A 26,947-nucleotide genomic window follows, 5' to 3' on the forward strand; every position below is an offset into this window, starting at 1 on the left:
AACCTGTGGACGGTGACGCCCTGAGTTGCAGCCCTTCTGTTTGTACGGAAAGCAGGGGAAGCAGAGCAGGGACCCCAGGCAGGAGGAGGGGAGTGTGAGGTGGGGGTTGGGGCTTTCCTGATGCTGTTCTGCTGCCCCGTCTCCCCCGAGGCCAGGCCAACAAACCCAGGGTGGCCTTGGTGGCTCCTCAGGAGATAGCCGAGAGGGTCTCTGTGCCCCTCCTCGGGGCAGGGCAAAGGGACACACGCAGGAGGATCACCTTGTCCTTTATTAAAATCAGCAAAGTAAAAGAAGAAAGACATAAAACCCGCGGAGTCAGTGCCATGGAGCCCGCTCCCCAGCCCCCGTTCTTCGTCCTGAAGAAGACCAGAGGGAGGGGCATGTGTCCCACAGCGGGCAGGGGCCGGTGACCCCGTCGTCACAGCTCTGCCCAGGCCCTCAGTGCAGCTGCAGGTCCTGGGAGCCGGGTATGGGCAGGCTCCTAGGCGAGGTTTGAGGTTTTCCATGCCTGGGGCTTGCACCTTCGCTCGGGCTGGCGTCCGTCCTGCTCCACCTACCAGCACAGCGCTGTCTTCAGAGTACATGGTGAGTCCCAACAGGGCCCCAGGGCACCCCAATACAGCAGCCACAGGAGGCTGGAGGGCAGGGCCACAGCAAGTAGCAGGTACCCCAGGTGGGCTGGTGGGCTGCCTGTAGGTGCAACATGGAGAGAGCACCCATCAGTCCTCGCTGGGAGCCACACCCGGGACCCTCCCGCGGCTCTGGGGCAGTCCCTCCCTCTGGGCTCCAGGCTCACGCTATCCCTCTGGGCGGGGAAGACCATGTGTGGCCACTCTTCTGGGCCCCAACAAAGATCTCAAAGCTTCCCCCTCCCTGGGTTTTGGCCTCTACTTCATGCAGATCAGTGGGCTTTGGAGGAGGTGATCGTATCCTGCGGTAACTCAGTGGGTGATACAGGGCGAAGCCAGTGCCACCCAAATGTCAACTGAGGGGCAAATGGAACAACTGTTGGCCAACAGAGTATGAGATTGGGCGCAAGTAGCAGTTTGGAGTCCACGGGGCCCTGGGCAGACAAGGCCAAGCAGAGGCAGGGGAAGGCCCGCCAAGGGGGAGGGCTGGGTGTGGGGCTGTACCCGAGGTGGGGGCGTCCTTCCCAGGCCCTTCCCCTGGGGAAGTCAGAGGGGATGTCCAGGGGGCGTTGCTGTGAGTCCTGGTGGGGCTGGTGGGGCTGGCGGGGTCGGTGTCCAGGCCCAGCTCGTCCAGGGACTTGTTGAGGCTGCGGAGCCAGGAGCTGATGGTTGGGTGGCTGCGTGCCTTCTGCAGGTCCCCCACGTTCTGGCCCAGCAGTGTCCTCACATTGTTGACACTGAGGTTCTTCAAGGGAAGTGGGGGCCCAGCTTTAGGACCAAGGGGAGACCCGGCAGGGCAGCGCTTACCCAGGGAGTGAGCAGGGGTGAGGTGTGGCAGAACCAGCCTGGAGAAGTGACCGGGCCCACTCTGGGGGACCTGTGGCCTAGAGCTCCCGGGTTGGCCAGCCTGCCCCCCGCCCCCCAGGGCCAGCCCCCAGGCCCACCTGCAGCGCGCAGGGGTTCAGGTTGGTGAAGGTGTGGATGTCCATGGAGACGTTGGCCTGGGCCAGGCGCTGCAGCTCCTCTGTGGGGGCACCGCCTGAGGAGGGAGGTGGTGAGGGGGGGGCTTCTGGAGGACGGGGTCTGCGCACAGGGCGAGGTCTCACCGAGGTAGGGGCGCACGAAGTCGTAGTAGGCGGCGGTGGGCCCGGTGCTGCCGAAGGCCTCTCGGGCCTTGAGGAAGAGCTGGTTCTTCCGGCTCTGCGGGCAGGAGGAGGTATCCAGGGCCCCGGCCAGCCTGGGGAGGGGAGACGGATGGGCAGGCTGGGAGCCCTCCTCCTACGGGGGGCTGGGCCTGGCCCTCGCTCCCTAAACCGCAGCTACCCCTTTGCCCTCTCTGCTGGGCTGATGTGTCTCCCCAGGATTTATTTTCCACCCCAAACCTCAGAATGCGATCTGGTTTGGCTCTTTCAGAAAGAGGCTCTTTCCTACATACAGATGTCATCAAAGTAGAACGAGGCCCTACTGAATCAGGGTGGGCCCCAAAAGCTAACGACTGGTGCCGTAAAAGAAGGAAAGGTAGACACAGACACGGGCGGGAGACAGCCACGTGCTGATGGTGGAGGCAGAGAGAGGGTGATGAGGCCGTAAGCCAAGGAAGGCCGAGGTTTGGCAGCAACACTAGAGGTTGGAGGAGGCAGAAGTTTCAAGGGGAGCCTGGCCCTCTTGACACCTTAATTCCAGACTTCTGGCCTCTGGACGGTGAGAGAATACGTCTCTGTTCTCGTAAGACTCAGTTTGAGCTCTGGAGGGTGTGGCTCAGTGGTTGGAGCACTGGCCTGCGCACCGAAGGGTTGCTGATTCCATCCCTTGTCCAGGGCACATACCTGGGTTGTGGGTGAGTGCAGGAGGCAACCAATGGATATGTATCTCTCACATTAATGTTTCTCTCTCTCTCCCTCTCTCTCTCTCTCTCTCTCTCTCTCTCTCTCTCTCTCTCTCTCTCCCTCTTCCCTCCTGTTCCCTCCTTGCCTTCCACTCTCTGAAAATGAATGGAAAAAGTATCCTTGGGTGAGGATTAACCAAAAATAAATGAAAAAACAACAACTCAGTTTGGCAGCTGTAGGAAACGAACACACCTGTGTTGGCCTGGCCCGGCCCCCTCCTGAGCCTCCATCTCCCCCTCCAGTTCTGCTGGGTGAGGAGGCGAGCTGACCCAGGGTGCAGCGCGCGCGCGTCGCTGGTCGGCTCACCGGAACTCCGAGGGCCGGATGGCCTGGATCTGGCGGGGGCTCATCCAGCAGAGGCGGGAGCCCCCGATGGCCACAAGCAGGGCGCTAGTGATGGTGCCTTTGTGGTCCAGGAACTTCTGCAGGATGGCCTGGGGGCAACGCTGGGGTCAGGGCCGCGGTACCCCCACCTCCCAGCCGCACTACCTTCCCCCACCCGCCCTGCCCTCACCTCCGTCTGGTTCTCCAGGGCCACGTCCGAGGCCAGCAGGGCCATGACGGTGTCCCTAGACGTGATGTTCCACTGGCGGATCTCCACGAGAGAGTACAGGTAGACCAGCGAGGCGATGAGCCGGAGCTGCTCTTCCGGGATGCCGCCTGGGTAGATCTGAGGCAGGCGAGCCGATCAGGCCCAGCCCCGGCGCCCACCACCCACCTGCCTCCACCCAGTCTTCAGTGTACCCGAGCCAACTTGGCCTTGACGACGCGCTGACACTCAGTGGGCAGTGGGTGCTGCAGCAGGCGGTCCACGTTGGCCCTGAGCACGCGGCTGCCCAGGCAGGACTCGAGCTGGGAGCAGTCGTAGTGAAGCAGGAAGAGGTCATCCTGCAGCGTGGCCGCCGTGATGTTGCCTTGGATGCAGGGTCGCCCTGTGGCTCAGGGGGCGGGGGGTTTGACGGCAGGCTCCACCTCACTGCTAACCCTCACCCTCCCTGGACTCTCTCCCCAAGCTTGACCCCTAGCCAAGAACTTGGCTCAGAGTAGACCAAGTCCAGCCCGACCTTGACCTTGACCTCCAACCCGGCCCTGGCCCAGAAGTCCAGCCTCACTGCCTCTGACCGGTCGGCCTATGCTGGACACAAGCTCAGGAGGTTGGGCTGCAGGTGTGGCCATGTATTGGGTGCCCCCACCCAGGGATCAGGAGTCCAGAGCAGTGTCCCCAGGCCACAGAGGCCACACTGACCTGTGCCCCGCTTGGGCCGTGAGGACATCAACTTGGCCTTGGCCTTGGCCTCAAGGAAGCTGGTGACAAAGTGCCTGATGTCACGCTGGCTGAGCCGCCCTGCTCGACATGCAGCCACCATGCTGCCAAAGAAGTCCAGGCCCACGGCCTGGCAGCGGGCGCTGAAGGCGCCACTGCCGGCACCTGGTTCCTCCCCCATCTCACAGATAGAGACTCTGTGACGGCAGCAACTGGGGGCACCGCTCAGGCATTGGGTGGCTGTATGGTCAGCCCTCAGGCCTAGAGGGTCTGCTGGACACCCCTCTCTGTGTCTAGGGCCAGTTCGATTCCCGCCCCCCGCCCCAGGGCACCATCCTACCTCCTGCACCTGCATCCACAGGCTGGCGCTGATGTAGGTGGCCAGCCGTCCCAGAGCCTGCAACCCCTCCAGGTTCCAGGAGATAGGGGGCCTGGTGTGCGGGAACGGGGGGCTGGGTCTGGAGCAGCACCCAGCCCTTGGAGTGCGCAGTTCCCAGGGCCTGCCCTGCTGGGGCCCCCTCGCCTGCCCAGACTCTCTCCCACCCAGGCTTCAGGGCAGGGGATTGAGGCGCCCAGTGGGTGTTGGCAGCACCCCAAAGGTTGTGAGCGACGTTAGACGTGGGAGATCAGCGGGGCTGTGGAGCTCAGTGAGCTCTTAGGCCCAAACCCCAGGCTGCCCTCGTCTCAGCTCCAGGAGGGAGGCCTCGCAGAGGGGATGGGCCCCACCCACCCAAGCACGGTCCTCCCACTGGTCAGCAGTGTGTTGAGAGCAGCCTGCTGGGCAGGGGTCAGCCGGGGGCAGCGCTGCAGGTTCTGCAGCACGTGGGGGTCCGAGGCCACAATGCTGGACGCCTCCATGTCGCACACCAGGACCCCGAGGAGCAGCAGATCTGAGGCGCTGAGCCGTGGTGGGTGGGACACCCCCTGCAGGACAGCAGGTCAGCGAGGGCCCGGCCCCAGGTCCCTTCCACCCTTCCTGTCCCGCCCCAGGGCCTACCAGGCAGGCCAAGGCGGAGTGCTGCAGGGCGGCCCTCTGGTCAGGCAGGTTGGCCAGCAGCTCGGTGTCCCCCTGGGCGGCACGGCCGGTGAAGGCCCGGCAGTCGGCTTCCTGTACGTGCCCCAGGCTGCAGGCAGGTGGGGGGCTGTTGGGAGGGCGGGGCCCGCCAGGGGTCCTCCGGGGTGGCCCAGGTGCCCCTGGGGAGCTGGGGTCCCCAGGACCCAGAGGAAGCATGCTCAGTCTGCCGGATGTTGGGAGGGGCTGGGGGAGGGGTGCACTCACTTGTAGAAGAGCAGCAGGTCAGGTGGGTGCAGCGGAAAGTCACTCTGGAGGCCATGCAGGGCGGCCAGGTTGGCCAGGCAGCTGAGCTGGGTCGGGCGAATGATGCCTCACTCCCTCGCCAGCCCCTTCCTCTCTGCCATGTCACACTCCCCCTCAGCTAGGCCTTTGGGCCCAAGACCCCATGTCCGGCCCCATATCCATCCAGTTCCCTCCTCCACCTGCCTGCTCTGTGTCACCTGGACTTGATGTCTTCCTCTGCCTGCCTCCACCGCCACATCAGAATGGCCCCAGATGGGGCAGACCCAGCCTGAACATTAGTCCCCCCCAACCCCGGGCTGGCATCCAGGCCCTGTCCACCCCGCCCACTGCACCATGGAGGCTCATCCCAGTGCCACCCCTGCCCTGACTTCCTGTCCGGCCTGGTCTCCTTTGAGGTCGTTTGAAATTTATTGGTAGTTGTTTTTCTTCTTTTATTTTTGTGTGTGTTCCTTCCTTTTATTACTAGATTTATATTAACGTTATAATGAGAATGATGGGTATCCTCCCTCCCTCCCTCCCTTCCTTCCTCCTTCCCTCTCTCCCTCCTTCCCTTTCTCCTTCCCTCCCTCCCCCTTCCCTCCTTCCTTCCTTCCATCCCTCCCTCCTCTTTCCTTCCCTCCCTTCCTCCCTCCTTCCTTCCCTCTCTCCCTCCCTCCCTTCCCTCCTTCCTTCCTTCCTTCCTCCCTTCCTTCCTTTCTTCCTTCCTTCCTTCAACTCAGGGCAGGCCATGCTTAGGTCAGCTGTGAGTTGAGGTGGGCTCAGCCGGCCCCCTCTCATGGCCCAGGGGGAAGGCCAGCAGGCTGGAAGATCTACCCCAAGGAGGAGTCAGAAAGAGGCCAGCGCAGGCCAGGTGAACAAGCCCTCACCCAATTGAAAACAGGCTGGCGTCTGTGGGCAACTGGCCGAGAAGTCCTAGAAACAACCCAAAGTGGGCCCTACAGGGGGTGGGCAGGCTTCTGTCACCTTGGAGTCAGCCTAAGACAGTGGCCGGCAAACTGCGGCTCGTGAGCCACATGCGGCTCTTTGGCCCCTTGAGTGTGGCTCTTCCACAAAATACCACGTGTGGGCGCACATGTACAGTGTGATTGAAACTTCGTGGCCCATGCGCAGAAGTCGGTATTTTGTGGAAGAGCCACACTCAAGGGGCCAAAGAGCCGCATGTGGCTCGCGAGCCACAGTTTGCCGACCACTGGCCTAAGAGATGCCTCGTAGGCGGCTGTGAAATTGGCAGGTTGGCATAGAGACCGTCCCGGCCGAACAGTCCTGGCCCTTGCTGGCCTGTGTCCCTGCCGGGGACACTCTCCCTCCTACCCATCTCCAGGGCCTCTCCTGGGAGCCTGTTCTTGCCCTCGACATGCCAGTCCACTCATGCCAACCAGGGCTTCTTACCTGCCAGGCTTTGAGGAGCACCTGCTGCGATGCCATCCTCCTGATCAGAGCTGAAAGCTGGTCCCGGGACAGCTGGCTGGCTGGCTGGCAGCGGAAGCCTTGCAGAAGGGAGGTGTTGGCACTGAGCAGAGGAGGCAGGTGGTGAGGGAGGAGGTGGGGCGGGAGGGGCAGCCCAGGCGGCAGCATGCAGGATGGGGGTTAGACTCGCAACACTGAAGGAATGAGACACAGGCAGTGTGCCAGGCAGGGCCTTGGCCCAGGCGGGACTCCAGCGTCCCCCCCGGCCCCCCCTCCTGTGAGCGCCCAGTTCAGGTCCTGAGCTGTGAGCAGGGGAGGCCCAGGCTGGGTGTTTGCTTCCTCCCAAGGCCGGGCCCAGCGATGGCTGAGGGTTTGGAGGAGATGTAGCCTGGGCACCTGCTGGGCCACACAGCCAGTTCCTCTCCTGGCGGAGCCTTCCTCACGGTGTGAATAATAAATCTCGTGACCAGGAAGGGGTCTCTGGGGCTTTAACCTGGGTCCAGTGGTCCAACTGGGCCTCCAGCCTTGTCTGGTCAATCAACTGATGGCTAATCATTGAACCTCCAACTCCCCAGGGAAGGAGAGGACAGCCGAGCCTAGGCATGAACCAACACCCCCCGCCCCCCCGAAAGTGCACGGAAACAATGCAGGGTCTGTTTGGGGCCTGAGGGGGCAGCAAAGCCTCGGGCTAGAAGGAAGGAAGTATGAGGACTCAGGATGAACCGTGATCGCCTGCCAGGCCGAGGGGAGCAGTGGGAGCAGTGGGGGGCTCAGGAGGGACCCTAGCCCCAGCCAGCTCTGATGGCCTGGGCGCCTGCCTCTGATGGAGGACACTGAACTCTGGGCCACTTGGGGGCAAGGTGGATGAGTGACCTGGATCTGGGTGGGTGATGGCCAGGCCCTGGTTCAGAGCCAGAAGTCGGGGGCCCCGCCACAGCCATGCCTGGTCATTGTCTGCAGCCCCTGGAGGTGGTCCCTCCTTCTCACCCACCCCGTCCTCCAGGCCAGCCAGGGGATCAGCTGCAGGAGGGGAGGGCACTCACCTGGCCCACAGGTCGGCCCTGCTGGCATCCAGCCCTTCCTGGGAGAAGCCCTCAGCGTGGGGACCAGCACAGTGAGTAGTGAGCCACATGCAGAGGATGAGGCCCCGGCTCACCAGGGCGCCTGGAACAGAACAGGCCGTCAGCAGCCTCTAGCCCAGTGGTTCTCAACCTTCTGGCCCTTTAAATACAGTTCCTCATGCTGTGACCCAACCATAAACTTATTTTCGTTGCTACTTCATAACTGTAATGTTGCTACTGTGATGAATCGTAATGTAAATATCTGATATGCAGGATGGTCTTAGGCGACCCCTGGGAAAGGGTTGTTCGACCACCAAAGGGGTCGCGACCCACAGGTTGAGAACCACTGCTCTAGCCCCTCGAAGGCTGAGCCCTGCTGAAGGCAAGCACGTGTGGGAGGTCCAGCGCGGGTCTGCCCAGGGATCCTGCGTCCAACATGGAGACCTCGGACGCCATGTGGCCCTGGTCACCTGTGTGTAGCGGCCTAGGCCTGAGCGTGGTGTGTGTCTGACTGTACATGTGTCTGTCTGACACTGCATGTGTGTGTTCCCAACGGCATGTACATGTGATGTGCACATGTGTGTGGTGGCGTATACATGTCCGTGGTGGCATGCATGTCCAATACAATGCATACTTGGTGGTATGGCAGGGTACATGTATGTGATGATGTGTACCGATGTGCAGCTGGTAGCGTGTGTATTTTTGTGTCTGGAAGCATGTGCAAACATATGTGATGGGCTGTACATGTGCCCACCAATGTTCACACATGTGTGATGGGATGTACACATGTGGACTGCATGTACCAATGCACCTGTACTTTCTATCCTTGTGGCTCTGTCCTCACAGTTTGAGACCCAAGACCCTCAAACAGAGGGAATGGGGTCGACCACGACCTCCTGAGCCCCTTCTAGCTGTGACCTCTCCTTGTCCCCTTGAGGCCCCCCAGGCCCAGTGCCCTGCCTGTCTTTCTCCTTCCCTCCCCTGAGCCCCAGCCGGCCGGGGGGCATCCTGGGGCAGGGCCCCGATCGCAGGCTTGGGAGGACACGGTGGCCAGAGTGTGAACACTCTCCACATCGCGATCCTGCTGCCCAGAGCCCCTGCCCTGAGGGGCGTCATCACCTGCTCTGGGGCCCATGGCTGTGCGCGGTGCACGGAAGGCGCTGGGGTCACAAGCAGCGGGTCCAGGACAAGCTGGAGAGGAGACAGGAAGTGATGAGGCCAGCCCCACCGCCTCCCCGCACCAGCCTTGGCCGAGGGGCACAGACAAGAAGGGCTTCTGTCCGGCGTCACGCAGGCTGGGCAATTGCAGGGCAGGCAACCTGAGCCGGCTACAGCTGCGTCTCTCTGCCTTTGGGGAGGGGTACAGCCCCACCAACAAGCATCTTTGGAACAAAAGGGAGCTGCTCTAGGGGGAGCCGGGCCTTTCCTATCGCAAGTTGGGGCTCAGGGGACCCACCGACTGTGGCTTGGGTTGTGGTGTCGCCAATGAACAGATCCCTTGACAGTTACAGGGGAGGGGGCAGCAGTCCCGGCGGGTCCCCACAGGTCGCTGGGGGAGACCTGGTGGCTTCCCAACCTGCCCGGAGCGGCCATGGCTTCACTCCCACATCTGGGCGGCCCAGGCAGCTCTCCACCCTTCTCGGGGCCCAAGTCCTGGTCACAGACACAGCCCACAGTGCTGCCCTCCCACGCCCCCGCCCCCGGGCAGGCCTGTCTATGGTGGAGACCAAAGCTGTGAAGCTCGGGGACTCAGGTCCTGGGAGGTGACAGACATCTGGGAGGCTGGCCCACACTGTCCACTCCTGGGCACCGCCTTGCACAGGCTCACTGTTTGGGGTACCAGTGAGCCTCCAGATTCCACATGGACTAGGAGCAAGACAGGGAGGTGACTCCCCATGCAGGGGGCATAATAGAGGCTCAGCTACCTGCCCAGTCCTGCAGATACCAGGCTAGAAGCCTGGTCCTGTGGGTCCAGCTGGTGATGGCCCCCACCCTCACCCCTACCCCTCACCTGAGCACAAAGAACTTCTGGCGGAGGGTGGTGCTCTGGAGCCAGGCATCGGCGGTTGGATGCAGAGGGTTGTAACCAGGTGGCAGACACTAGCCGTCTCAGCCCACTGAGCATGTCCGTCCTTGCAGCTGAGCCCTGGGGCACCGGGGTGGTGCAGGGTTGGAGTGCCAGGGTCCCCGCTCACCTCCACGCCTCACCAGCACCCTGTCTGTGCAGCCACCCCCTCCTGCGGTGACGCTCACCGGGCGGCGTAGGGGCGGGGCTGGAGCTGTGCCAGGTGACGCTACTATATTGGCCGCTGGGGCCCCAGCACAGTGGCACCTGCTCCTCAGCCCCGGGAGAGTGAGATGTTGAGCGCATGGCTGGCAGCTCTGCAGCATAACCCTTCCCACGAGGGGCTGTGCCTCGAGGGCTGTATGTGCGTTCGTACAGGTACCTCTGCCTTCATTGTGTGTGCGTGTCTGCGTGTGCACACCGGTGCCTGTATGCGTGTGCCTGGGAGCATGCACATCTTTGTGCATGTGTGCCCCCTGCAGGGACTTAGGCACACGTGGACTCAGTGTGGTGCCGAGGTTTGGTGACATGTGTGGCAGTGTCTCTGTTCTGTGGGTGCTGGAGCAGAGCCAGGCAGGCGTAGACACACCCCTGAGTACCAGGAGCAGGGAGGGCATGTGGGCACCAGGTGGGCAGCCTGGTTGGTGGAGCGTGTGCCACGCATGCTCTGGGGCCAGTCCACCAAGCAGACCTCTAAGGCTGAACAGGAGGGGTGACCACAGGAGGGACTTCCCGACCTGCCTACAGCCCGGGTTCAGCGGCCTGATGACCGCCACCTGCGTTACAGGCCGCCTGTGCCCAGCAAGCCAGCGTCACGGCCAAGCAGAGGCACTGCCTGAGCCTGCGGGCTGACAGCCGGGGGGATTGCTCTTGGTCCTCCACAGGCCCCATGGGAGTCCAGGTTTTGGCTGAGGGCTCTACACAGTGAGGGATTTTGGGGAGCGGGATGTCATACAGTGGTGGGGTCTTCCTGCTTCCAGGGCGGGAGACTCCCACAGTTCAGAGTGGGTGGGAGCAGGAAGCAGCCAGCGAGTACAGGAGGCCACATGCTGGCCTGTGCAGGCTAAGCCTCCAGGGCAGCCCCAGGCCCAGGCCCAAATAACCACAGCAACAGAGCACCTGCTGGGCTGTATACAGAGCCACAGCCTGCCTGGCTCTTCCAAGCACTGCCTCCCTCAGTGAGTCGGCCTCGGCTCATGGCCCAGCTTCTGTGCCCCTTTCACAGAAGAAGAAACTCAGACTCAGAGAGGCTGAGCAACTTGCCTGTGGTCACACAGCAGTGAGTGGGAAGCATGACCAGACCCTGTGGCCAGGCTGAAAACCTGTGTGTGCTGTAGGGGAGCCTGCGGGTATGGGTGGAGGCAGGGGCGGAAGGGGAAAGGTGGGGCAGGTCTCAGCAAGGTGATGTGTCCTCAGGTAGAAGGTTCAGCAAGTGTGAAAACGAGGAAGCAGGTGTGCTGGGATGGGGACTGGTGATGCTATCCCACCGCACCGCGCCAGTCACGCTGGGTAACCACAGTAACCATCTGACCGTCTGGGTGACCACTGTGGGCATCCTGTGGGCCCCTCTGGTTTGCTCCAGCCCTTCCTGTTACCGATGAGGAAACTGATGCAGGGAGCAGGCCTCTGCAGAGACACTATGGTGGCTGCTTCTGGCTCTATCCCACTGAGATCCTGACGTGGTCACAGGTAGGTCCAGCCCAGGAACCTCATGACAGGACCTGGTGAGAGGAGGGGTCTGGCCCAGCTGGGTGCAGGGATGTGGCATGTGACCTCAGACTGGTTCGTGGCCCAGGCGACAGCCCTCTCGTGGCGTTCTGACATGGTGGAAGGCCCCAAGACCAGTATGATGGTGGCCACGGTAGTAGCTCTATCAGGGACTCTGGTAAGACTAGTTGGATGTTCCAATGTTTTCTGTTGGGAGGGCCAGGGATCCTCCGACCAGGGCAGGAGTGTACCCATTGCATAGGGGTACAGGGCAGCAGCCAGGACCTCGAGGTCAGTCCTGGGTCCTGCAGGAGGGCTGGGGACAGAGGCCTACCTGGTCAGGAGTCTGGGCTCCCCTGTAACCCCCACATCAGAATTATTCATGGCTGTTCACAGGGTTAGTCACTGAGCCTTTATTCTAAATCCTGGAGCCCTGCGGCAGCTGGAATGATGTGGGCGTGTTGTAGGGGACAGAGAAGGCGGGAGCTGGGCTGCCCTTGCTCCTAGGCTAAGGTCTGATATCCAGGGGCTGTGTGGGAGGCCCCCCCAGAGCACTTACATCAGGCCAGAAGGGACGGCCCCGACCCACCCCCATGTGTGATGATTAGGATGTGGGTGGAGGGGGGAGACCCATGGGCAGAGGTCGGCAGAAGCCAAGGCACAAAGCAGGACTGGCCGGGCAGGGGACCAGTCAGGGTTTGCAGGTGGAGCGGGCTCAGCCAAGCTGGGGTGACGGCAGAGGGTCTGAACAGAGTAAAGGAGCCAGGTGCTCGGGGGGTGAACAAGGGGCCCAGCAAGGGCCGGCCGGGTCCTTTTCCAGGGCAACCCCGGGGCACGACTACAGACAAGCCCTGGGGGTAGAGCTTTGGAGTCCGAAAGGTGTCTGGGGAGGAGCGGCAGGCCTTGGTTCCTTTTGGGGGGGCTGGTCCTACCACGCTGAGTTCATCCTTCCATAATCGTGGCGGCCTGGCTCCCCCTGCTGGCCGTGGGTCCCTCTTCAGGTTTGGCTGCTACAGTTGGGGTGGGGTCAGTGCTCTGTGGCTGGGACACCTCCGCCTCCGGATAGGCTTAGGGTTCTGGCCCGCAGTCCCCGTCCACCTGGAGGTTCCAGTCTTCACCCAAACATCAGGCCCACACTCTCAGTTGTCTGGCTCCAGTGTCCACTCTGACAGCCACTGAAGATATGAGGCCCGCTGAGCCTCTGTCTCCGGGGGACGGGGAGGGGGCGGTGGGGGCCGGCCTGGCCCGGGCAGGTGCGTGGAGGGGCTGCAGGGCCCAGGGCCCCCTTGTGTGGGTTCAGGGTCCTGGGAAGCCCGCAGGACTTGGACAAGCTGGTCCAGCGGCTGTACCAGGGTGTGAGGGCTCCAGCAGGCGTCAAGGGTGGGCACGAAAGGGTCTGGTGTACAGGCCTCCACACACTCGGCCTGGGTGGGTATCCGCAGGTAGAAGGCATGCAACATCATGCGGAACGGTTGGTCCTCCTGTCCCGAGGCCTGCCCGTAGGTCAGGTCCCCCACAATGGGGTGGCCGAGGGCACTGCAGTGGACACGCAGCTGGTGTGTCCGGCCTGTGCGGGGAGAGAGGGCCAGTGAGGCAGGGGTGCCACTCCCTGACCACCACCCACCGTTCATGTCACTGTCCCCAGCTGCCAACTCAGCGGCACAGGCAATAACCCTCCCTGCTTCCTGCTACAGACGAGGACATAAGAACTTAGAATGGAAGTCAACTTCTGGGGTCACCTCTGGCGAGGGCAGGGCCAGGGTGGCACTCGGTACATTGGAGACCTCAGGCCCGCCTCCCCACTCACTGCCTTCACATCCAGACCAGCAAGACCACCTCTAGGGCAAGAGCCGCAGGTTGCGGGGTGAAGTGTGTGGGAGAGGACCCGCTTTGCCAGCAATGTTTGGGGTGGCCCCCGTCAGGCTACTCTGCCTCTGTGCCTGTTTCCTTTCCTATCTAACGGGGACACTGCAGTGCACTGCTTGAGGAGATGCTGACACCAGGCACCCAGCATGCCGGGGGCAGGACACTGGGGGGGGGGGGGTGGGGAGGGTGCGGGGAGTGAGGAGTCTGGGAGGCTTCCTGGCCCCGCTCCTGACTGTACCTGTGAGGGGCTGCAGCAGCACTTTGGAGACGGGGTCACCTGCATAGAGTCCATGTTCTAGAACCACCAGCTCCGTGAGGCTTGGTTTCGGGTTCTCACAGCCTGCGGGGGAGGAAGGGAGGCTGTGAGGGTTGCCTGGGTCAGCCCCGGGCCCCAGGTCACCTCAGCACAAGGTCCCTTTAGATGAAACATGTGCCATGGCCCCTGCCCCCTTGCCCACCGTACCCTGGGTGCCCTCGATGCACATGGTGTGGGTCCGACCCTCTGCGCTGTTCCTGCCGATGGCATAGCTGATGGTTATCCGGCTCTCCTGGACGTGCCCCCGGACCTGCGGGTCAGGGGAGCCCACCTGAAACTCAGGGCCTGCTGATGTGGGCTGAGCACCGGAGCCCCCATGCCCCAGGCCTGGCCAGGCCTTACCAGAGCCAGGTAAGCCTTGGTGACCTGCCGCTCCTTGAAGCACCTGTAAGCGCTGCCTGCAGCTGTTTTGTTCAGGGCCACGCAGAGAGCTCCGCTGGTGGAGAAATCCAGCTGGTGGCAGAACCTGGCACCGAGCAAAGGGACAGGAGATGCCGGGTCAGGGGCGGCCACTTCCCTCCGCGGAGGCCGCCTTGGGCTCCCTGAGCCGCACTCCCAGGTACCTGAACCCGTAGCAGGTGCCGGGGTCAGCCAGCTCGGGGAAGCGGTGCCGCAGCTGCTTTTGGAGGGTCAGGGTCTCCCTCCACGTCTTGCTATCAATGCGCACGTCCCAGTGCTTGTTCACCACCAGGAAGTCACGGCTCTGGTACACGATGGACAGGCTCTCCACACTGCCTGGCTCCATGGTGGGGCCTGCATGCAGGGCGAGCATGTGGCTCATAGGGTGACCAGCCCAGGTCAGGGTCACGCCCAGCTCGGGCAGACAACCCCTGCTCTCCAGAGCTCTGGGTCCGAAGCCACAAACGCTGTGTATCAGGCAAACACATGCACCTACTATGTGCCTGCATCCACTGGGCTCCTGACTACTCTCACCCCTGAACCACGTTAGGAGAGTGGCAACTGGGGCGGGAGTGTGGTCAAGGTGAGGGGAGCCAGTGTTGCTTGGACGTGGGGCAGTCCCACAGTCCCCGCCAGACCCAGGCCTTGGGAGAAACAGTCTTGCTCTGAGCCCACTCCCACCGACCCTTTCCAACAGACCAGGAACGCGAGATAGGGGCCTTTTCCTGAGTGGGGAGGGGGTCGAGGAGAGGGGTTGCTACGGCCGGGGGCGGCACAGGGCAGCCGGGTGCAAGGGGGGGCGCTGAGTGCAGGGGCGGAGTTCACCCTCGCCCCCCCACCCTCCATGCAGACACCATTCCCTACCTCCCCTCCGCGGAAGCCCCCACCTCCTGGGTACGATGGGCCAAGGGGTTCTGGCTGGATCCTGGTGGTGAGCCCGCCCCCGCCCACTCTGGAACCGACCTGCAGTCCGGCCGCGCCGTCCGGGTCCCCGATGCCGCTGACCCGCTCCGATCCAGCTCCCGCGTCCCCGGACCTCGCGATCCACGACCCAGGGACTTCTCATTCGGACCACGGAACCACTTCTTTCCAGGTCCGGCCTGCCCGCAGAGCCCCGCCCACGCCCCCAGACGGGCAGCCGTGTGGACCAATAGCGAGCTCTTGGGACCTGCCTTTCGGACTCCAAGCCTTGACTCGGCCCCACCCTACCTGCGCGCGCAGCGCCGCCCCCGCCCCGCCCTGCCTACCGACCAATGGCTGAGCGCCGCAGGACACGCCGACTGTTCATTGGCGGCGCCGGGACGCGGGGGGCGGGAGCGGCGCGCCGCTGTAGCGCGGGAGCTTCGGAGCCGGCGGCGACTCCGGCGGGCTCGGCGGGCCCGCGTGGCCATGGAGGACTACGAGCGGGAGCTGCACGGCGTCGAGGACGACTTCCACAGCCAGTTTGCGGACGAGCTCGAGGTGCTGGCGGAGCTGGAAGGTGGGCGCGGGTCCGGGCGCGGCCTTGTCGCTTGTAGCCGGGCAGGGCCCCGGCCTGCCTGTCCGGGCGTTCGGGAGGGCTGCTCGGGGACCGGGAGCGCCGGCTGCAGGCAGCGCGACCCGAGGCGGTTGCTGTGCATCTTTTCTCCCTGCAGGGCCCGAGGCCCGGTCACCCTGCAGGGACAGGGTCCGGCCGACGTTCGAGGAGGCCCTTGCTGGAGGGGACGCTGCGGCGCCCTGTTCTCCAGGGGGACCCGCAGGGAACCGCAGGGGTGCCAGGAGGAGGCAGCTGGCCGCCGACGCAGAGAGGGACGGACTCCTCCTCGGTACGTCCGTCGAGGCCCCCACCGGGGTGGGAGGAAGGCAGGGGAAGCACCTGTTTCTTCCCAGACTGTGTGTTTCCCCAGCTCCCGGGGTCAAGCGGCCCAGGCTGGAGGCGGTCAAGAGGCTGAACTTCGGGCAGGATGAGATGGAAGAGCCGCCGCTTCCCGACTCCCCTCCTCGGGACATCACCCCCCCACCGAGTCCTGAGGTCCCCGCTGAGCTGTGGGGCGAGGGGTGTGTGGCCTGGGGGTCCGAGAGTCTTGGGATCGGAGCGGTCTCGTGTTTCCGACCAGGTCCCAAGGCCTGGGCTGTGGGCCTGTGGGCGGGTGGGCAGCAGAGGGGGAGCCTGGCTCCTTGCCTGAGGGTAACAGGAAGCAAAGTGCAAGACAGCCTGGTCCTTTCCCAGGACTGTGGACCCTGGTGCGGACCTGGGACTCAAAGGGGCCCCGCCAGCCCCTCGCAATCCGGTCCTGAGGCGACCCCCTGTCCTGGAGGACTACGTCAACGTGACCTCCACGGGCGGTGACCGGGCCTTTCTGGTGCTCCGGGCGGACCCCGGGGGCACGGGGGTGCAGGTGGGTGTGTGTGGCCATGGGGGTGTCTAGGCTGGCCACAGCCGCCCTGTGGGGTTGGCAGGCTTGGCGCAGCCCCGGAAATCATGTCCACACGAGGACTCCGGGGGCTCCTCGGGAAGTTCACCGGGCTTCCAGCCATCAGTTCAGGAGGGACTCCTCCTCTCTCTCCCTTCTTCTGCCCCCTCCACTTTCTTCTCCTCCCTCCTAGAGCTGCCCCTCCCGTCCTTAGTGAGAGAGGGGACTCCTCCATCTCTAGGCCGGCCGGGGCTGGGGGATGCCACCTAGGTCTCTGGGCATTGTTGGGTGGGGGTCCTGGGTAACCCTGTGACCGAGGAGGGTGTCCAGAGATGACTGCTCTCTCTCCCCCACAGAGCCCTTCCTTGGGCACCCAGTGGCGTGGACGTGGCCGCCTGGACCTGCTGGGTGTGCCTTTCGCTTCTCTGAAGGAGCAGGTTGACAGTGAGGTGGGGCCTGCTGGGGTTCGCTGGGAGGAGAGGGGTAGCTCTGGGGCGACTGGCCGTCTGAGCCATCCTGATCCCAAGCCCTGTTGTGCGCAGCGGCGGCAGCGATTGCTCGAAGAGGCCCAGCGGCTCTCAGAGACACTGCACAGGTGACGTAGTGGGTCCTTTTGCTCCTGGAACCTTCAGCAGTTCTTGAGCTACTGACCCCCGGCCTGAATTCTGGGCAGGGGGTGATCCCTGCTGGGGTGAAGGCCGGGCGGCTCAGGGCACAATGCTCTTCAGCCTCAGGACAGAGGAGATGGAAGAGGAGACCCCTGAGGAGGTGCCGGCTAACCGCCAAGAAGACTCCCAGCACAGCCTCTGGGTGGATGAATTTGCGCCCCGGCACTACACGGAGCTGCTCAGTGACGATGTGAGGCCTTGCACTTGCTCAAGTGTGCCTGGCTTTCTTGTTGCCAGGAGGGGGGAATTCAGGATCCAGCCAAATAACATATCACCAGCCCACAGCCCTGTTGGAATGGAAAGCAGGGCTCTGCTGTGCCTTGCTGAGTTGTAGATGGGGAAACTGAGGCAAGTACAGGGCCGGCATACTGCTGGTCACCTCTGACGTGGGCTGCGGATCCAGAGCACCCGTGCCTGTAGCCTTTGTTTCCTTTCCTCTCAGCAACTGATGCTCCTGGGTGGGGTGCCCGGGGCTCCTGGAGGGGTCAGGGCCAGGGCTGTGGGAATGAGGCCCCCGTGTGAGCCTCACTCTGCCACTCACCAGGGGGATGAGTGGGGGCCACTTGGTACGCAGCCTCAGCATCCCTGTGTGTGTCCTCGGACAGCATGAGGGGCAGGACGGAATCCTTGGCACTGGTGGTCCTCCCCGGCAGTACCTCCCTTCCCGCAGTTCACCAACCGCTGCCTCCTCAAGTGGCTGAAGCTGTGGGACCTGGTGGTGTTCGGCCGAGAGAGGCCGGCCCGGAAGCCCAGGCCCAGTGTGGAGCCGGCCCGGATTGGCAAGGAGGCCACAGCTTCCAGCAAGTGGAAGAGCCACGACCAGGTGTTGGAGGAGATGCTCGAGGCTGAGCTAGACCTGAGCCGGCGGCCCCGGCAGAAAGTGAGCCCCACCTCTGTGCACGGCATGCATCTCTGAGCCCAGGGGTTATACGCACTGTCTGGCGCCTTTGTACCTCGGGGGCCACAAGGCATGCAGTGTGCCCCTCAGCAAGGCCGAGGGCACGATGACGTGTTGGGGAGGGGAGTCAGTGATGTGAACGGAGTTGGTTGTTCTAATGACTTAGGTAAGGTCAGTGTCCCTCGAGGGCCCAGTCCCTCCCGAAGGATGATTGTGGTGGACAGAGAGTGCTTTTGAGGGGTCAGTAACGGCTGTGGCCCATCAGGTCTCCCCATCACTTTCTTTATTCAGGGTTTTCTCTCTGAAATGCTCGTTCTGAGCCATGGGCATGCTGGGGTCCTCATTTGATGACTAGGGTGGGTGTGGGGTGATATGGACATTCCCTGGCACCATGCCTCATGGGACAGGATTGTCAGCCTTAGTGGTTGGGTCAGATACTCCCCAACGTGGTGCAGGTTGCAGCCTGTCTTTGTGTCTTGGTTGTAGGTAGCGTTGCTATGTGGACCCCCTGGGCTGGGCAAGACCACTCTGGCCCACGTGATCGCAAGGCATGCTGGGTACTGTGTGGTGGAAATGAATGCAAGGTGAGTGGAAGGGAAGGCCTGACCTGTGGGCCTCTTGTCTGTCCTGATCTGCCTGGTTGAATCTGGGACACTGGGGTCCTTGGGGCATTGGGATTTGGAGCAATCATGTCGCAGGGTAGCCTCGAGGTGTCAGTGCAGCAGCTTGGCCCTGGGAGATCATCCTGCCAGGGACACTGGCTGCTGCCCTGGCCGCGGCCACAGCGCCCTGACGCCCCTCCCCTGCTCTGTGGTTACAGTGACGACCGCAGTCCTGAGGCCTTCCGCACGCACATTGAGGCGGCCACGCAGATGGAGTCGGTGCTGGGCATTGGCGGGAAGCCCAACTGCCTGGTTATCGATGAGATCGATGGGGCCCCCACGGTGGGCCTCCTGGGTGCCTGGCCAGTGGGCGGGCGGGTGGGCAATCTGGGCTGTGGCTCATTGCACCGCCGCATGTCCCCTCAGGCTGCCATCAACGTGCTCCTCAGCATCATTGACCGCAAGGGCCCGAAGGAGGCAGAGCCGGGGGGCCGGGCCACGGTGGCGGGTGAGGGGCGGCGGCCGCGGGCAGAGGGGGGTCTCTTGATGAGGCCAGTCATCTGCATCTGTAATGACCAGTGAGTAGCGTGGGGCAGGGTTCTGAAGGTGAGGGCCTGAGGGTGCTCCACTGGGCGGGGCTTTCACAGGAGGGCAGAGGGCCCCTGGGCTGGCCCATCCTAGCCCCACCTGGCCACCCACTGGATTTGAGGCTGGGATTTGGCCTGAGGGTTTCCCCCCACACCCTGTGCCCATCTGTAGGTTCGCGCCCTCTCTGCGGCAGCTGAGGCAGCAGGCTTTCCTGCTCCACTTTCCACCTATACTGCCCTCCAGGCTCACACAGCGGCTGCAGGAGGTCAGTGCGGGTGCAGAGGTGGGCACAGGGCTGGGGCTGCATGGCTGATGACAGGGTGGGCGTGACTCCTGTCATCGTCTCATCTTCCCCTCCCCACCTCTCTACACCCCTCCCCTCTGCCATCCAGGGCACCACCCCCTCTGCTGTTGCCACTCCCCCCTATCCCAGGTCTGGGGTGAGGGTGACTGGCTCACTTTGATCTCTGGCGGTGGGTGGTCCCTAGTGGGGACGGAGATCAGACTACAGGATCTGTAGTTTTTGTCTCCTGTAGGATGAGAGCAGCTACTCACCTGTTTCTAGGGAGGAGGTGGCTACAGGGTGGAGCTCTGAGAGGGGGATGGATAGCCATGCTCTTGCCTCCTGCAGATCTCCCTCCGGCAGGGCCTGCAGGTCGACCCAGGTGCCCTAGCAGCCCTCTGTGAGAAGACAGACAATGATATCCGAGCCTGCATCAACACCCTGCAGGTGGGCGGGGCGGAAGCTGGCCGTGGCGGGGTGGGACAGGGGGCAGCTACCTCTCAACCCCCACACCCTGTGTCCAGTTCCTGCACGGGCGAGGCCAGCGGGAGCTGAGTGTTCAGGCTGTGCGGACCACGCACGTCGGCCTCAAGGACCAGCGCAAGGGGCTCTTCTCTGTGTGGCAGGAGGTCTTCCAGCTGCCCCGGGCCCAGAGGTAGATGGGGTGGGCAGAAAGAGTGGGCAGGCCAGGCTCAGCCTGGATACCTATGGTGCCCCCAGGCCTGGACATAAACCCTGCGTGTGCAGCCCCCCCACCCCCACCCCCCGTTCTGCCAACAGAAACCCAAGGCAGCTTGGGCCCCGCTTTCAAGGCTGTGCCTCAGCCTCCCTCACTGCCGCCTCCCTGGGGCTGCCTTGAGTCGGGATAAAGTGGGTGGGGGCTCCACTCCAGCTTCAGCAACCCTTCTGCAGGCGACGTGTGGGCCAGGACCCAACTCTGCCCACCCACACACTCCTGCTGGGCGATGGGCTCCCGGGGTTGGGGCACCGGGCTGCCGAGGCACCCCTGACCATGGCTGCACAGCGGTTCTACCATATCCTGCACATGGCTGCCTCCTCGGGCGAGCATGAGAAGGTCGTCCAGGTAACTGCACTCTCCCTGAGCCTTTTTCCAGGGTGCCGTGTTGGGGGTGCTCCCTTGTCCCCAGACAGTGAACAGGAGGCAGTTCAGATAGTGCCAGGCTCTAGACAGGGCATCAGAGAGGCCTCGGGAATATGAGCAGCACAGAGGCCAGAGGAGAGGCTGGTGCTAGGAGGGGGATGGCCACCAGCATGGCAGGGGGCTGGGTGTGGAGATAGGGGGTCGTTTTGATTGATGGGATCACTGGCTACCAGATGGGAACCAATGAGAGGGGCAGTGTGGCAGCAGCTGGGGAGCCTGATCCCGTGGCGGGGGGTGGGTGGGCTTGATTCTGGACATGAGCTGCGGGAATGGGGACATGGATTAGAGAGCAGGTAGGGATTTTGGCCTGAGCAGGTGGCAGAGATGCACCCCTAACCCTGAAAGCCCGGCCTAAGCTGTCTCCCTAACTAAGCCTCTGGGTTAGTGGTTAGGGATCCGTGCAAATCCAGAAACCCATGGTTGCAGAGGGCAGAGCAAGTGCGGGAGGGGAGGGGACGTCTACGTAGAAGGAGACTGGGGCTCTGCCTCAATTCTGGTGGACAGACTCCCTTTAGGGAGGGCTGGGGGTGGGGGGTTCTTTCCTGCACATCCCAGGATCTTGGTCAAACCAGAGTGGGGGCAGCAGGTGGGCCTCCTGGCACCCCTCAGGGCCAGGTGCGCACTCACATGTGGCCACTCGTGCTATCCTGAGCCCCCGGACTTGGCAGGGCAGATGGGCAGTGAAGGGTCCCTTGTGCTGTGGGGGGTCACGATGCTGGAGGGGCTCAGGGACCCACTACTCACAGGGCCTGTTTGACAACTTCCTGCGCCTGCGGCTGCGGGACTCCAGCCTGGGCACCGTGTGTACGGCCCTCGACTGGCTAGCCTTTGAGGACATGCTGGGCCAGGCCGCCCACCACAGCCAGAGCTTCCAGTTGCTGCGCTACCAGCCCTTCCTGCTTGTGGCCTTCCACTTGCTGTTCGCCTTCAGCCATGTGCCAAGGATCGCCTTCCCAAGTAGCCAGCAGGAGGTGTGCCCTGCACCCTGCCCCTCGCCCCTGTCTAGGCCTGGGATCCTGGGGGGGTTCTGGCTGACCTGGTCCTGGTTTACCCTCCACCCCAGGCCCAGAACCGGACAAGTCAGGTGCAGAACCTGATCCAGACACTGGTGTCAGGTATTGCTCCGGCCACTCGCAACCAAACAGCGCCCCAGGCCCTCGTCCTGGACACCCTCTGCCTGCTCCTGGACATCCTCGTGCCTAAGCTTCGCCCTGTGAGTGCCTCACCCAGAAGGAGGGTGCGTCTTCCGGCCGGACTGGGTTCCTGGCTGTGCTCAGTGTTCCTACCTGTTGCCTACCTGCCGGCAGGTGAGCACGCAGCTGTACAGCACGCGTGAGAAGCTCCAGTTGAGCAGCCTAGTGGGCACCATGCTTGCCTACAGCCTAACCTACCGCCAGGAGCGCACGCCTGACGGGCAGTATGTCTACAGGCTGGAGCCGTGAGTCTGTGCAGCACTTGGAATGAGGGTAGTGGGGGGCTGGGCCGGGAGTGGAAAAGCATGGCCTTGGTGAGGCGTGAGTCTCAGTTTCCCATTTGTCAGAGGTTGGCGGGAGTGTCGGTTCTAGCTCAGCTCCTGCCCACATGTGACTGTGATGTGGGCCCCCAGGTTGGGCATAGGTAGCCCCAGGACCTGAGGCTTTTACTACAGAATCTCTCTGCCCCAGTGTTCCCCAGGAGCCCCACCAGGGGGTCCTCGAGCTCCCGAGGGCTGTTCCCCTGTCCTGAGATGGCTGTGGGGATGGAGCGCGGGCCCTAGGGTCCTGCTGCCCAGTCAGGGCCCAGGGTCTGGGATGCAGGTGTTTCTCTGTGCCGATGGCAAGGAGGCAGTAATGGCGGTTTCTGAGCACGAAGCCCAGCCTGAGCCCAGCCCTGCCATGTCTCATTCCCTCCCTTTGTAGCCCTAGGGAGGCCCCTGTCCTGCAGCTTTCTCGTTCTGGCATTTGGAGTCATTGTGGTGGGTGCCCTGCTGCTATCACTACTGAGCAGGTGCCCGACTATCTTGCCCCCCTCCCCCCCCCCCCCGAGCAGGAACTTGGAGGAGGTCTGCCGCTTCCCTGAACTGCCTGCCCGAAAGCCCCTCACCTACCAGGCCAAGCAGCTTATTGCCCGTGAGATTGAAATGGAGAAGATGCGGCGGGCAGAGGCCTTGGCCCGAGATGGGGACAGCCCCCAGGTGAGCCCACCTCTGGCTTGGGGCAGAGCAGGCCTCGTAGGGTGGATCCTGCCCTTGGAATGGCCCTGCCCAGTCAGCTCTCATCACATCCACTTCCTGCAGGTGGATGGCAGTCCCCCCAAGGCCAAGGGCCCGCAGGGGGCTGCTGGGGGGAAAGGGGCACAGCCACCCACCGCACGCAGCCACGAGCAGCGGCTGGAGCGCATCCTGAAGAGAGCAGCCCTGGAGGACCAGGTTTGGGGGCTGGAAGGGGGCACGGCGGTGGGGCTGTGTTACCTTGGTACAGGCTGGCTCTGAGCTCTGAGGGACCCACCTAACGGTCCAGTCCCTGCTGCTCAGCAGGGTCGGGTTTCACCTGGGCTCAGTTCCCACTTGGGCAGGAGGGTGGGTTCTGTTGGCACCTCCTGCCCTGGCCCTGACAGGGACCAGGCAGCTGTGAGGGCGGTAAGGGGCAGAGGGGACCCTTGCTGAGTGGGTCAGTACAGGGTGAGGGGAGGGGCAGGGAGAGGTGTCTACTCCTCGGCCGTGGGCCACGGTTCAGAGGCGCCACGAGGCCCATCCTCCCAGGGAGAGTTTTCCCTCACGGCAGGGAGTGTCCCCGATGTGTCTGTCCCCGTGAATCTGACCACCCACCCTCTGCAGACCGAGAGAGATTTCTTCGGCCGTGTGGTCATCAGGAGAGCAGCAGCCCTGAGCGCAGGTGTGGTGGGTGTGGGAGCTGTGGAGGGCGGGGCTGGCGTCGGGCAGAGGACCAACCCTGTGGCCCCCACAGAGAACACAGCCCCTGAGACGGACGCGGTCGAGCAGCGCATGGGCACTGCGGTGGGCAGGAGCGACGTCTGGTTCCGCTTCAAGGAGGGCGTCTCCAACGCTGTGCGACGCAACCTGCACATCAGGGACCTGCTGTAGCTGGGTCACACCAGACACCCCACTCCTCCATGGATACCCCAGGTCCGTGCTGGATGCTCTGATTTACACCGGATGCCCCAGAATCCACACAGTTCATGACTGACACCCAGATCGACACCAGGCACCCCAAGGTCATGCTGGATGTCCCCAGATCCACACTGGACCCCTTGGTGCTGGTTTCTCTGTTATTTTTTATTTGGATTTTGAGAGGACATTATTAAAGCTGGGGACAGTGACACAGGAATGGCGTAGGACTTAAGAAGCAACAGGAGGGAGCCTAGGCAGGGCTCTCGGCTCGCTGAGAACGGAAAGTCAGCGACAGAAGGGAGCCAAGGCCCAGCTGCTGTCAGCTCACTGGAAAGTCCAAGAAAAGGGGGCCTTGGGGACAGGTTCAGGGCCCCTGCCCATTGTTCCCCTGGTTGCGAGCCTCATGGGGCCCTTAGAGTTTAGAGAAGAGGGGGAGGGAAAGGCGTTCTGGGAGCACCGGGAAGTCTATGAAAGTCACACCTTTACCGAGTGGTCCTCTTCACAAAGGCATGCGCCTGGGGCCGGGGTCTCACAGGATGGCACACTTGCCCTTCTCCACCCACGGGTTGTTCTTCATGAGGTCAGGGTTCAGGAAGGGGTCTTTGGGGATCCCCTCCTCGATCCACTTGAGGAGCCTGTGGGTGGGGAGATTGGGGTGAGCAGGTGGGCGCCTTGCCCCTCAAGTGCTGCCCAGTGTTACACATGAGGGTCTGATCGTAGCTTATGCAAATGAGCACAGGATAGGGAAATGAGATGCAAATCAACAGCTGGCTCTGGGTGGGGTGAGGCTGAGGCTCTGGGGCCCGGGGACTCACTCAGGGATGCTCTTGGATGACATCTCCCTTTTGAAGGCCAGCTGGTACTTGAGGCTCTCAACCTCCTTCTTCATCTGGGGCACGTCCCACTCCTCCATGGGGTCAGGGGCTTCGGAAGCGGCCAGCCTGGGGCTGGAGGACAGAGGAGGCAGTGGAGATTCCAGCCCGCAGCAGCCCCCAGGCGGTCCCTCCCACCGAGGAGACCCCCCAGGAAAGGAGGGAGCCCTGTCCTCGCACACTGACAGCCCACTGCCGGGGGAGGTCCCCGGCGCTGCACCACCAGCCCCACAGGCTTCCCCAGACCCACACGGGCAGTACTGGGGTGCAGGGCCTGGGTCCGAGGCTCCACTAATGAGGTTCCATTAGACTGCCCTGCCCCAGGGGCTAATTAGCTGCAGAGGAAACTTTCCACCCTTAGCTCTGCCTCCCCACCCCATCAGAGCCTCACCGTGGCTGGGCCTCTGGGTTGGAGACGGAGATAGCAGGACCGGCACACAGCAAAGACAGGTTCCCAAGAGCCCACACCAACCCCACCCCCTGTGAGGCCCGCTTCCCACTCCTGGTGGCGGGGGTGGAGCCCAGACCATGCAAAGGGCAGGACCCTGCCTGTGCCTTCCCCTACTTTGCATGGACAGAGCCCCCCCTGCGGGCACGTTAATCCCGGGGCTGGAGGATTTGACTGCATTTTGCATCTCTGGGGGTTGGGGTGCTGAGGATCTTGGAGGTCAGGACTCAGAACAGCTGCAGCCTCCTGCTGCCCGGTGTTGCCCCTGGAACTTAACAAACATCGGCCCAGTTTCTGTTTGAGTCAACCTGGCAAAGTCGCAGGCTGAGGCCTCAGGAGATCCAGTGGTTGGGGGGACATGAGGGCAAGTTGCTCTGTAAGCCCCCCACCCAGCTCACTCCAGGGGCCCCTACTCCCCCCCGCCACTACCCTCATCGCTGAGGCTAGGAGCCAAGGGTCTGGCTTTCTTGACGGAGGGTGGGCAGAGGGCAGGGGATCCGCAGGCTGACAGAAGTATGACCCTGCGGCCTCAGGCTGTCTCCATGGAGGTGTGTGTGTGTGTGTGAGGGAGGGGGTGGGTCCTGTTCCTTGTGGGGGTTGGGGAGAGTGCACAGACCGGGAGGGGGTCGTGGGGGTGGTCAACCAGGAGTGAGGATGAGAGCCTGGGGAGCAGGGGATCTCTGAGGGGCAGCCACGGAGGGGGTTTGCAGGCTCCTCTCCCAGAGACCCCAAATTCCAGCACCCCAACCCCCACAGCAGGCTCTCATGCGGACAGACATGGGGGGCATCCCTGTCGGGGGACTGCAGTGTCCCTGTCCACAGCCCCCTCCTCCGTCTGGCCCTACCTGTGTGAAGCCGCTGCTGAGCCCGGCCTCAGTCCCACGCACTCTGCCCACCCCACAGCCCGCCCCGCCCCCAACACAGTGCTTGGTGGGCACTGGGGGGCGGCGAGTGTTGCTCACAGGGGGGGGGGACCTGGCTCCCCTTCCTGTAAGCTGCTCTGCCCCACCCGCCTGTGCACAGGGGTCCTCCCCACCAGGTCTGGTCCCTTGGGACACTCAGGGCGGCTGTCCTCCGCTGGCAGGCAGGCAGGGGCATCTCGTCTCTGGTTGGGTCTGTCCAGGTCAGCCCAGTGGGACCTGGGCAAGTCTCAGAACCCTGGGCTTCAGTTCCCTGCTCAGCCTCAGGGACCAGTTCATCAGACTTACCTTGGGCGGTGATGGCGAGGGAGAGATGATGACAAAGTGACTGTGGAGACTAAGTGATGGGCGAGTGAGCCTGGCACACAGGCAGAGCCCAGCAGGTGCCCGCCCACTCCTGCCACCTGGGGCCGGGCTCTGGCACCGCCCCTACCCTCCACCCGCCCTCCTCAGGGCTGGGCTGACCCTGGGGACTTGGCCCAGCCTGGCCAGCCTCCAGGGTGGGAGATGCATTTCCAGGTCAGCTCTGGCCCTGGGTGATGCAGTCCTGTTCTGCCTTTCAATCTTCAGGGCAGACGCCATCAGGGCCAAGACTGCACCCCCTTCTCTGACAATGCCCTGGGAGTGCGCTCTCAGGGAGGTTGTGTCCCTGGGGTCATTGGGAGATGCAGGCGCCAGGCCGTATCCTGGATGTGCCCCCAGGTGGCAGGGCCCAGCTCCCTAACCAAGGTCTTTAAGGAGGCCAGAGCCCGAGGCTCCCAGGCCCTTAGCAGGTGCTCCTGTGGCCTCTCCTGGGCCAGATGCCCTGTGGCTGGCCACTCTGCGCCGCCCCCCCGCCCCCCGGAAGGCAGGACGCGGTGCCCCCTGCCCCTTTAGACACCTGGTCCTTTCTGTCGTGATTCTGTAAAAGGGGTCAGTGCTGCCTCGGCCCCTGCAGCAGGCACATGATGACAGCTCAGGCGGCACTCTGGAACTGGGGCAAATCAGGGAAATTAGGGATTATTTTTATTATGGATTTGGGGATGTGGGGAGCTTAGAGCAAGGGCATCTGTGTTCTCAGGGCAGATGGCTACAGGGCTGGCCTCA

At 63.2% G+C, this 26,947-nt stretch overlaps 4 protein-coding genes across 9 annotated transcripts; 1 reads left to right on the plus strand and 3 right to left on the minus strand.

Moving 5' to 3' along the window:
* Window positions 1–250: 250 nt before the first annotated feature.
* LOC132232873 (mesothelin-like protein) lies at window positions 251–9,947 on the minus strand. The gene is made up of 16 exons (XM_059692577.1): window positions 9,577–9,947; window positions 8,685–8,756; window positions 7,548–7,668; window positions 6,487–6,607; window positions 5,059–5,144; window positions 4,777–4,903; window positions 4,510–4,703; window positions 4,120–4,210; window positions 3,762–3,909; window positions 3,260–3,453; window positions 3,030–3,185; window positions 2,822–2,949; window positions 1,736–1,866; window positions 1,574–1,668; window positions 1,134–1,374; window positions 251–690 (listed from the first exon to the last, which is right to left on the minus strand). Exons 1-16 carry the CDS (start codon window positions 9,623–9,625, stop codon window positions 554–556), a joined length of 2,091 nt encoding a protein of 696 aa, XP_059548560.1. The 5' UTR covers window positions 9,626–9,947; the 3' UTR covers window positions 251–553.
* A 1,779-nt stretch (window positions 9,948–11,726) lies between these two features.
* RPUSD1 (RNA pseudouridine synthase domain containing 1) lies at window positions 11,727–15,052 on the minus strand. 3 transcript variants are annotated; one of them, XM_059692579.1, is made up of 6 exons: window positions 14,882–15,052; window positions 14,083–14,272; window positions 13,862–13,985; window positions 13,667–13,769; window positions 13,442–13,543; window positions 11,727–12,904 (listed from the first exon to the last, which is right to left on the minus strand). In XM_059692579.1, exons 1-6 carry the CDS (start codon window positions 14,982–14,984, stop codon window positions 12,477–12,479), a joined length of 1,050 nt encoding a protein of 349 aa, XP_059548562.1. In that variant the 5' UTR covers window positions 14,985–15,052; the 3' UTR covers window positions 11,727–12,476. The 3 variants fall into 3 exon arrangements, with proteins under 3 accessions (XP_059548562.1, XP_059548563.1, XP_059548561.1); XM_059692580.1 differs by having other exon boundaries at window positions 14,955–15,034; XM_059692578.1 differs by lacking the exon at window positions 14,882–15,052 and adding an exon at window positions 14,783–14,806.
* Window positions 15,053–15,156: 104 nt separating this feature from the next.
* On the plus strand, window positions 15,157–23,838 carry CHTF18 (chromosome transmission fidelity factor 18). 4 transcript variants are annotated; one of them, XM_059692573.1, is made up of 22 exons: window positions 15,157–15,398; window positions 15,553–15,723; window positions 15,788–15,955; window positions 16,128–16,296; window positions 16,668–16,760; window positions 16,854–16,906; window positions 17,040–17,169; window positions 17,650–17,859; window positions 18,364–18,461; window positions 18,698–18,821; window positions 18,906–19,057; window positions 19,239–19,332; window positions 19,699–19,797; window positions 19,875–20,005; window positions 20,263–20,434; window positions 21,259–21,483; window positions 21,576–21,725; window positions 21,820–21,950; window positions 22,541–22,685; window positions 22,788–22,919; window positions 23,328–23,385; window positions 23,458–23,838. In XM_059692573.1, the coding sequence occupies exons 1-22, from the start codon at window positions 15,172–15,174 to the stop codon at window positions 23,592–23,594; spliced, it is 3,069 nt and encodes a 1,022-aa protein (XP_059548556.1). In that variant the 5' UTR covers window positions 15,157–15,171; the 3' UTR covers window positions 23,595–23,838. The 4 variants fall into 4 exon arrangements, with proteins under 4 accessions (XP_059548556.1, XP_059548557.1, XP_059548558.1 ...); XM_059692574.1 differs by having other exon boundaries at window positions 15,203–15,398; window positions 15,805–15,955; XM_059692575.1 differs by lacking the exon at window positions 15,157–15,398 and having other exon boundaries at window positions 15,589–15,723; window positions 15,805–15,929.
* Window positions 23,839–24,066: 228 nt separating this feature from the next.
* Window positions 24,067–26,245, minus strand: GNG13 (G protein subunit gamma 13). Its single transcript, XM_059692582.1, has 3 exons — window positions 26,150–26,245; window positions 24,437–24,568; window positions 24,067–24,256 (listed from the first exon to the last, which is right to left on the minus strand). The coding sequence occupies exons 2-3, from the start codon at window positions 24,532–24,534 to the stop codon at window positions 24,151–24,153; spliced, it is 204 nt and encodes a 67-aa protein (XP_059548565.1). The 5' UTR covers window positions 24,535–24,568; window positions 26,150–26,245; the 3' UTR covers window positions 24,067–24,150.
* Window positions 26,246–26,947: the final 702 nt, after the last annotated feature.

This window comes from Myotis daubentonii, chromosome 4 (genome assembly GCF_963259705.1).
Source record: "Myotis daubentonii chromosome 4, mMyoDau2.1, whole genome shotgun sequence".
In the NCBI taxonomy this organism is placed as follows: Eukaryota; Metazoa; Chordata; class Mammalia; order Chiroptera; family Vespertilionidae; genus Myotis; species Myotis daubentonii.

Excerpts from the sequence above, each read along its gene's own strand:
- LOC132232873 (XM_059692577.1), bottom strand. The coding sequence starts at position 9,625 with ATGCCTGGCTCCAGAGCACCACCCTCCGCCAGAAGTTCTTTGTGCTCA. Across the intron at positions 6,608-7,547 it reads AGGGCCGACCTGTGGGCCAG|TGCCAACACCTCCCTTCTGC; the intron begins GTGAGTGCCCTC and ends TCCTCTGCTCAG. Across the intron at positions 1,669-1,735 it reads CTTCGTGCGCCCCTACCTCG|GCGGTGCCCCCACAGAGGAG; the intron begins GTGAGACCTCGC and ends CTCCCTCCTCAG.
- RPUSD1 (XM_059692579.1), bottom strand. The coding sequence starts at position 14,984 with ATGAGAAGTCCCTGGGTCGTGGATCGCGAGGTCCGGGGACGCGGGAGC. Across the intron at positions 13,770-13,861 it reads CCAAGGCTTACCTGGCTCTG|GTCCGGGGGCACGTCCAGGA; the intron begins GTAAGGCCTGGC and ends CCTGACCCGCAG. Across the intron at positions 12,905-13,441 it reads GCTGCTGCAGCCCCTCACAG|GCCGGACACACCAGCTGCGT; the intron begins GTACAGTCAGGA and ends CTCCCCGCACAG.
- CHTF18 (XM_059692573.1), top strand. The coding sequence starts at position 15,172 with ATGGCTGAGCGCCGCAGGACACGCCGACTGTTCATTGGCGGCGCCGGG. Across the intron at positions 16,907-17,039 it reads CTCTCAGAGACACTGCACAG|CCTCAGGACAGAGGAGATGG; the intron begins GTGACGTAGTGG and ends AATGCTCTTCAG. Across the intron at positions 19,333-19,698 it reads TCACACAGCGGCTGCAGGAG|ATCTCCCTCCGGCAGGGCCT; the intron begins GTCAGTGCGGGT and ends TGCCTCCTGCAG.
- GNG13 (XM_059692582.1), bottom strand. The coding sequence starts at position 24,534 with ATGGAGGAGTGGGACGTGCCCCAGATGAAGAAGGAGGTTGAGAGCCTC. Across the intron at positions 24,257-24,436 it reads TCATCCAAGAGCATCCCTGA|GCTCCTCAAGTGGATCGAGG; the intron begins GTGAGTCCCCGG and ends CCCCACCCACAG.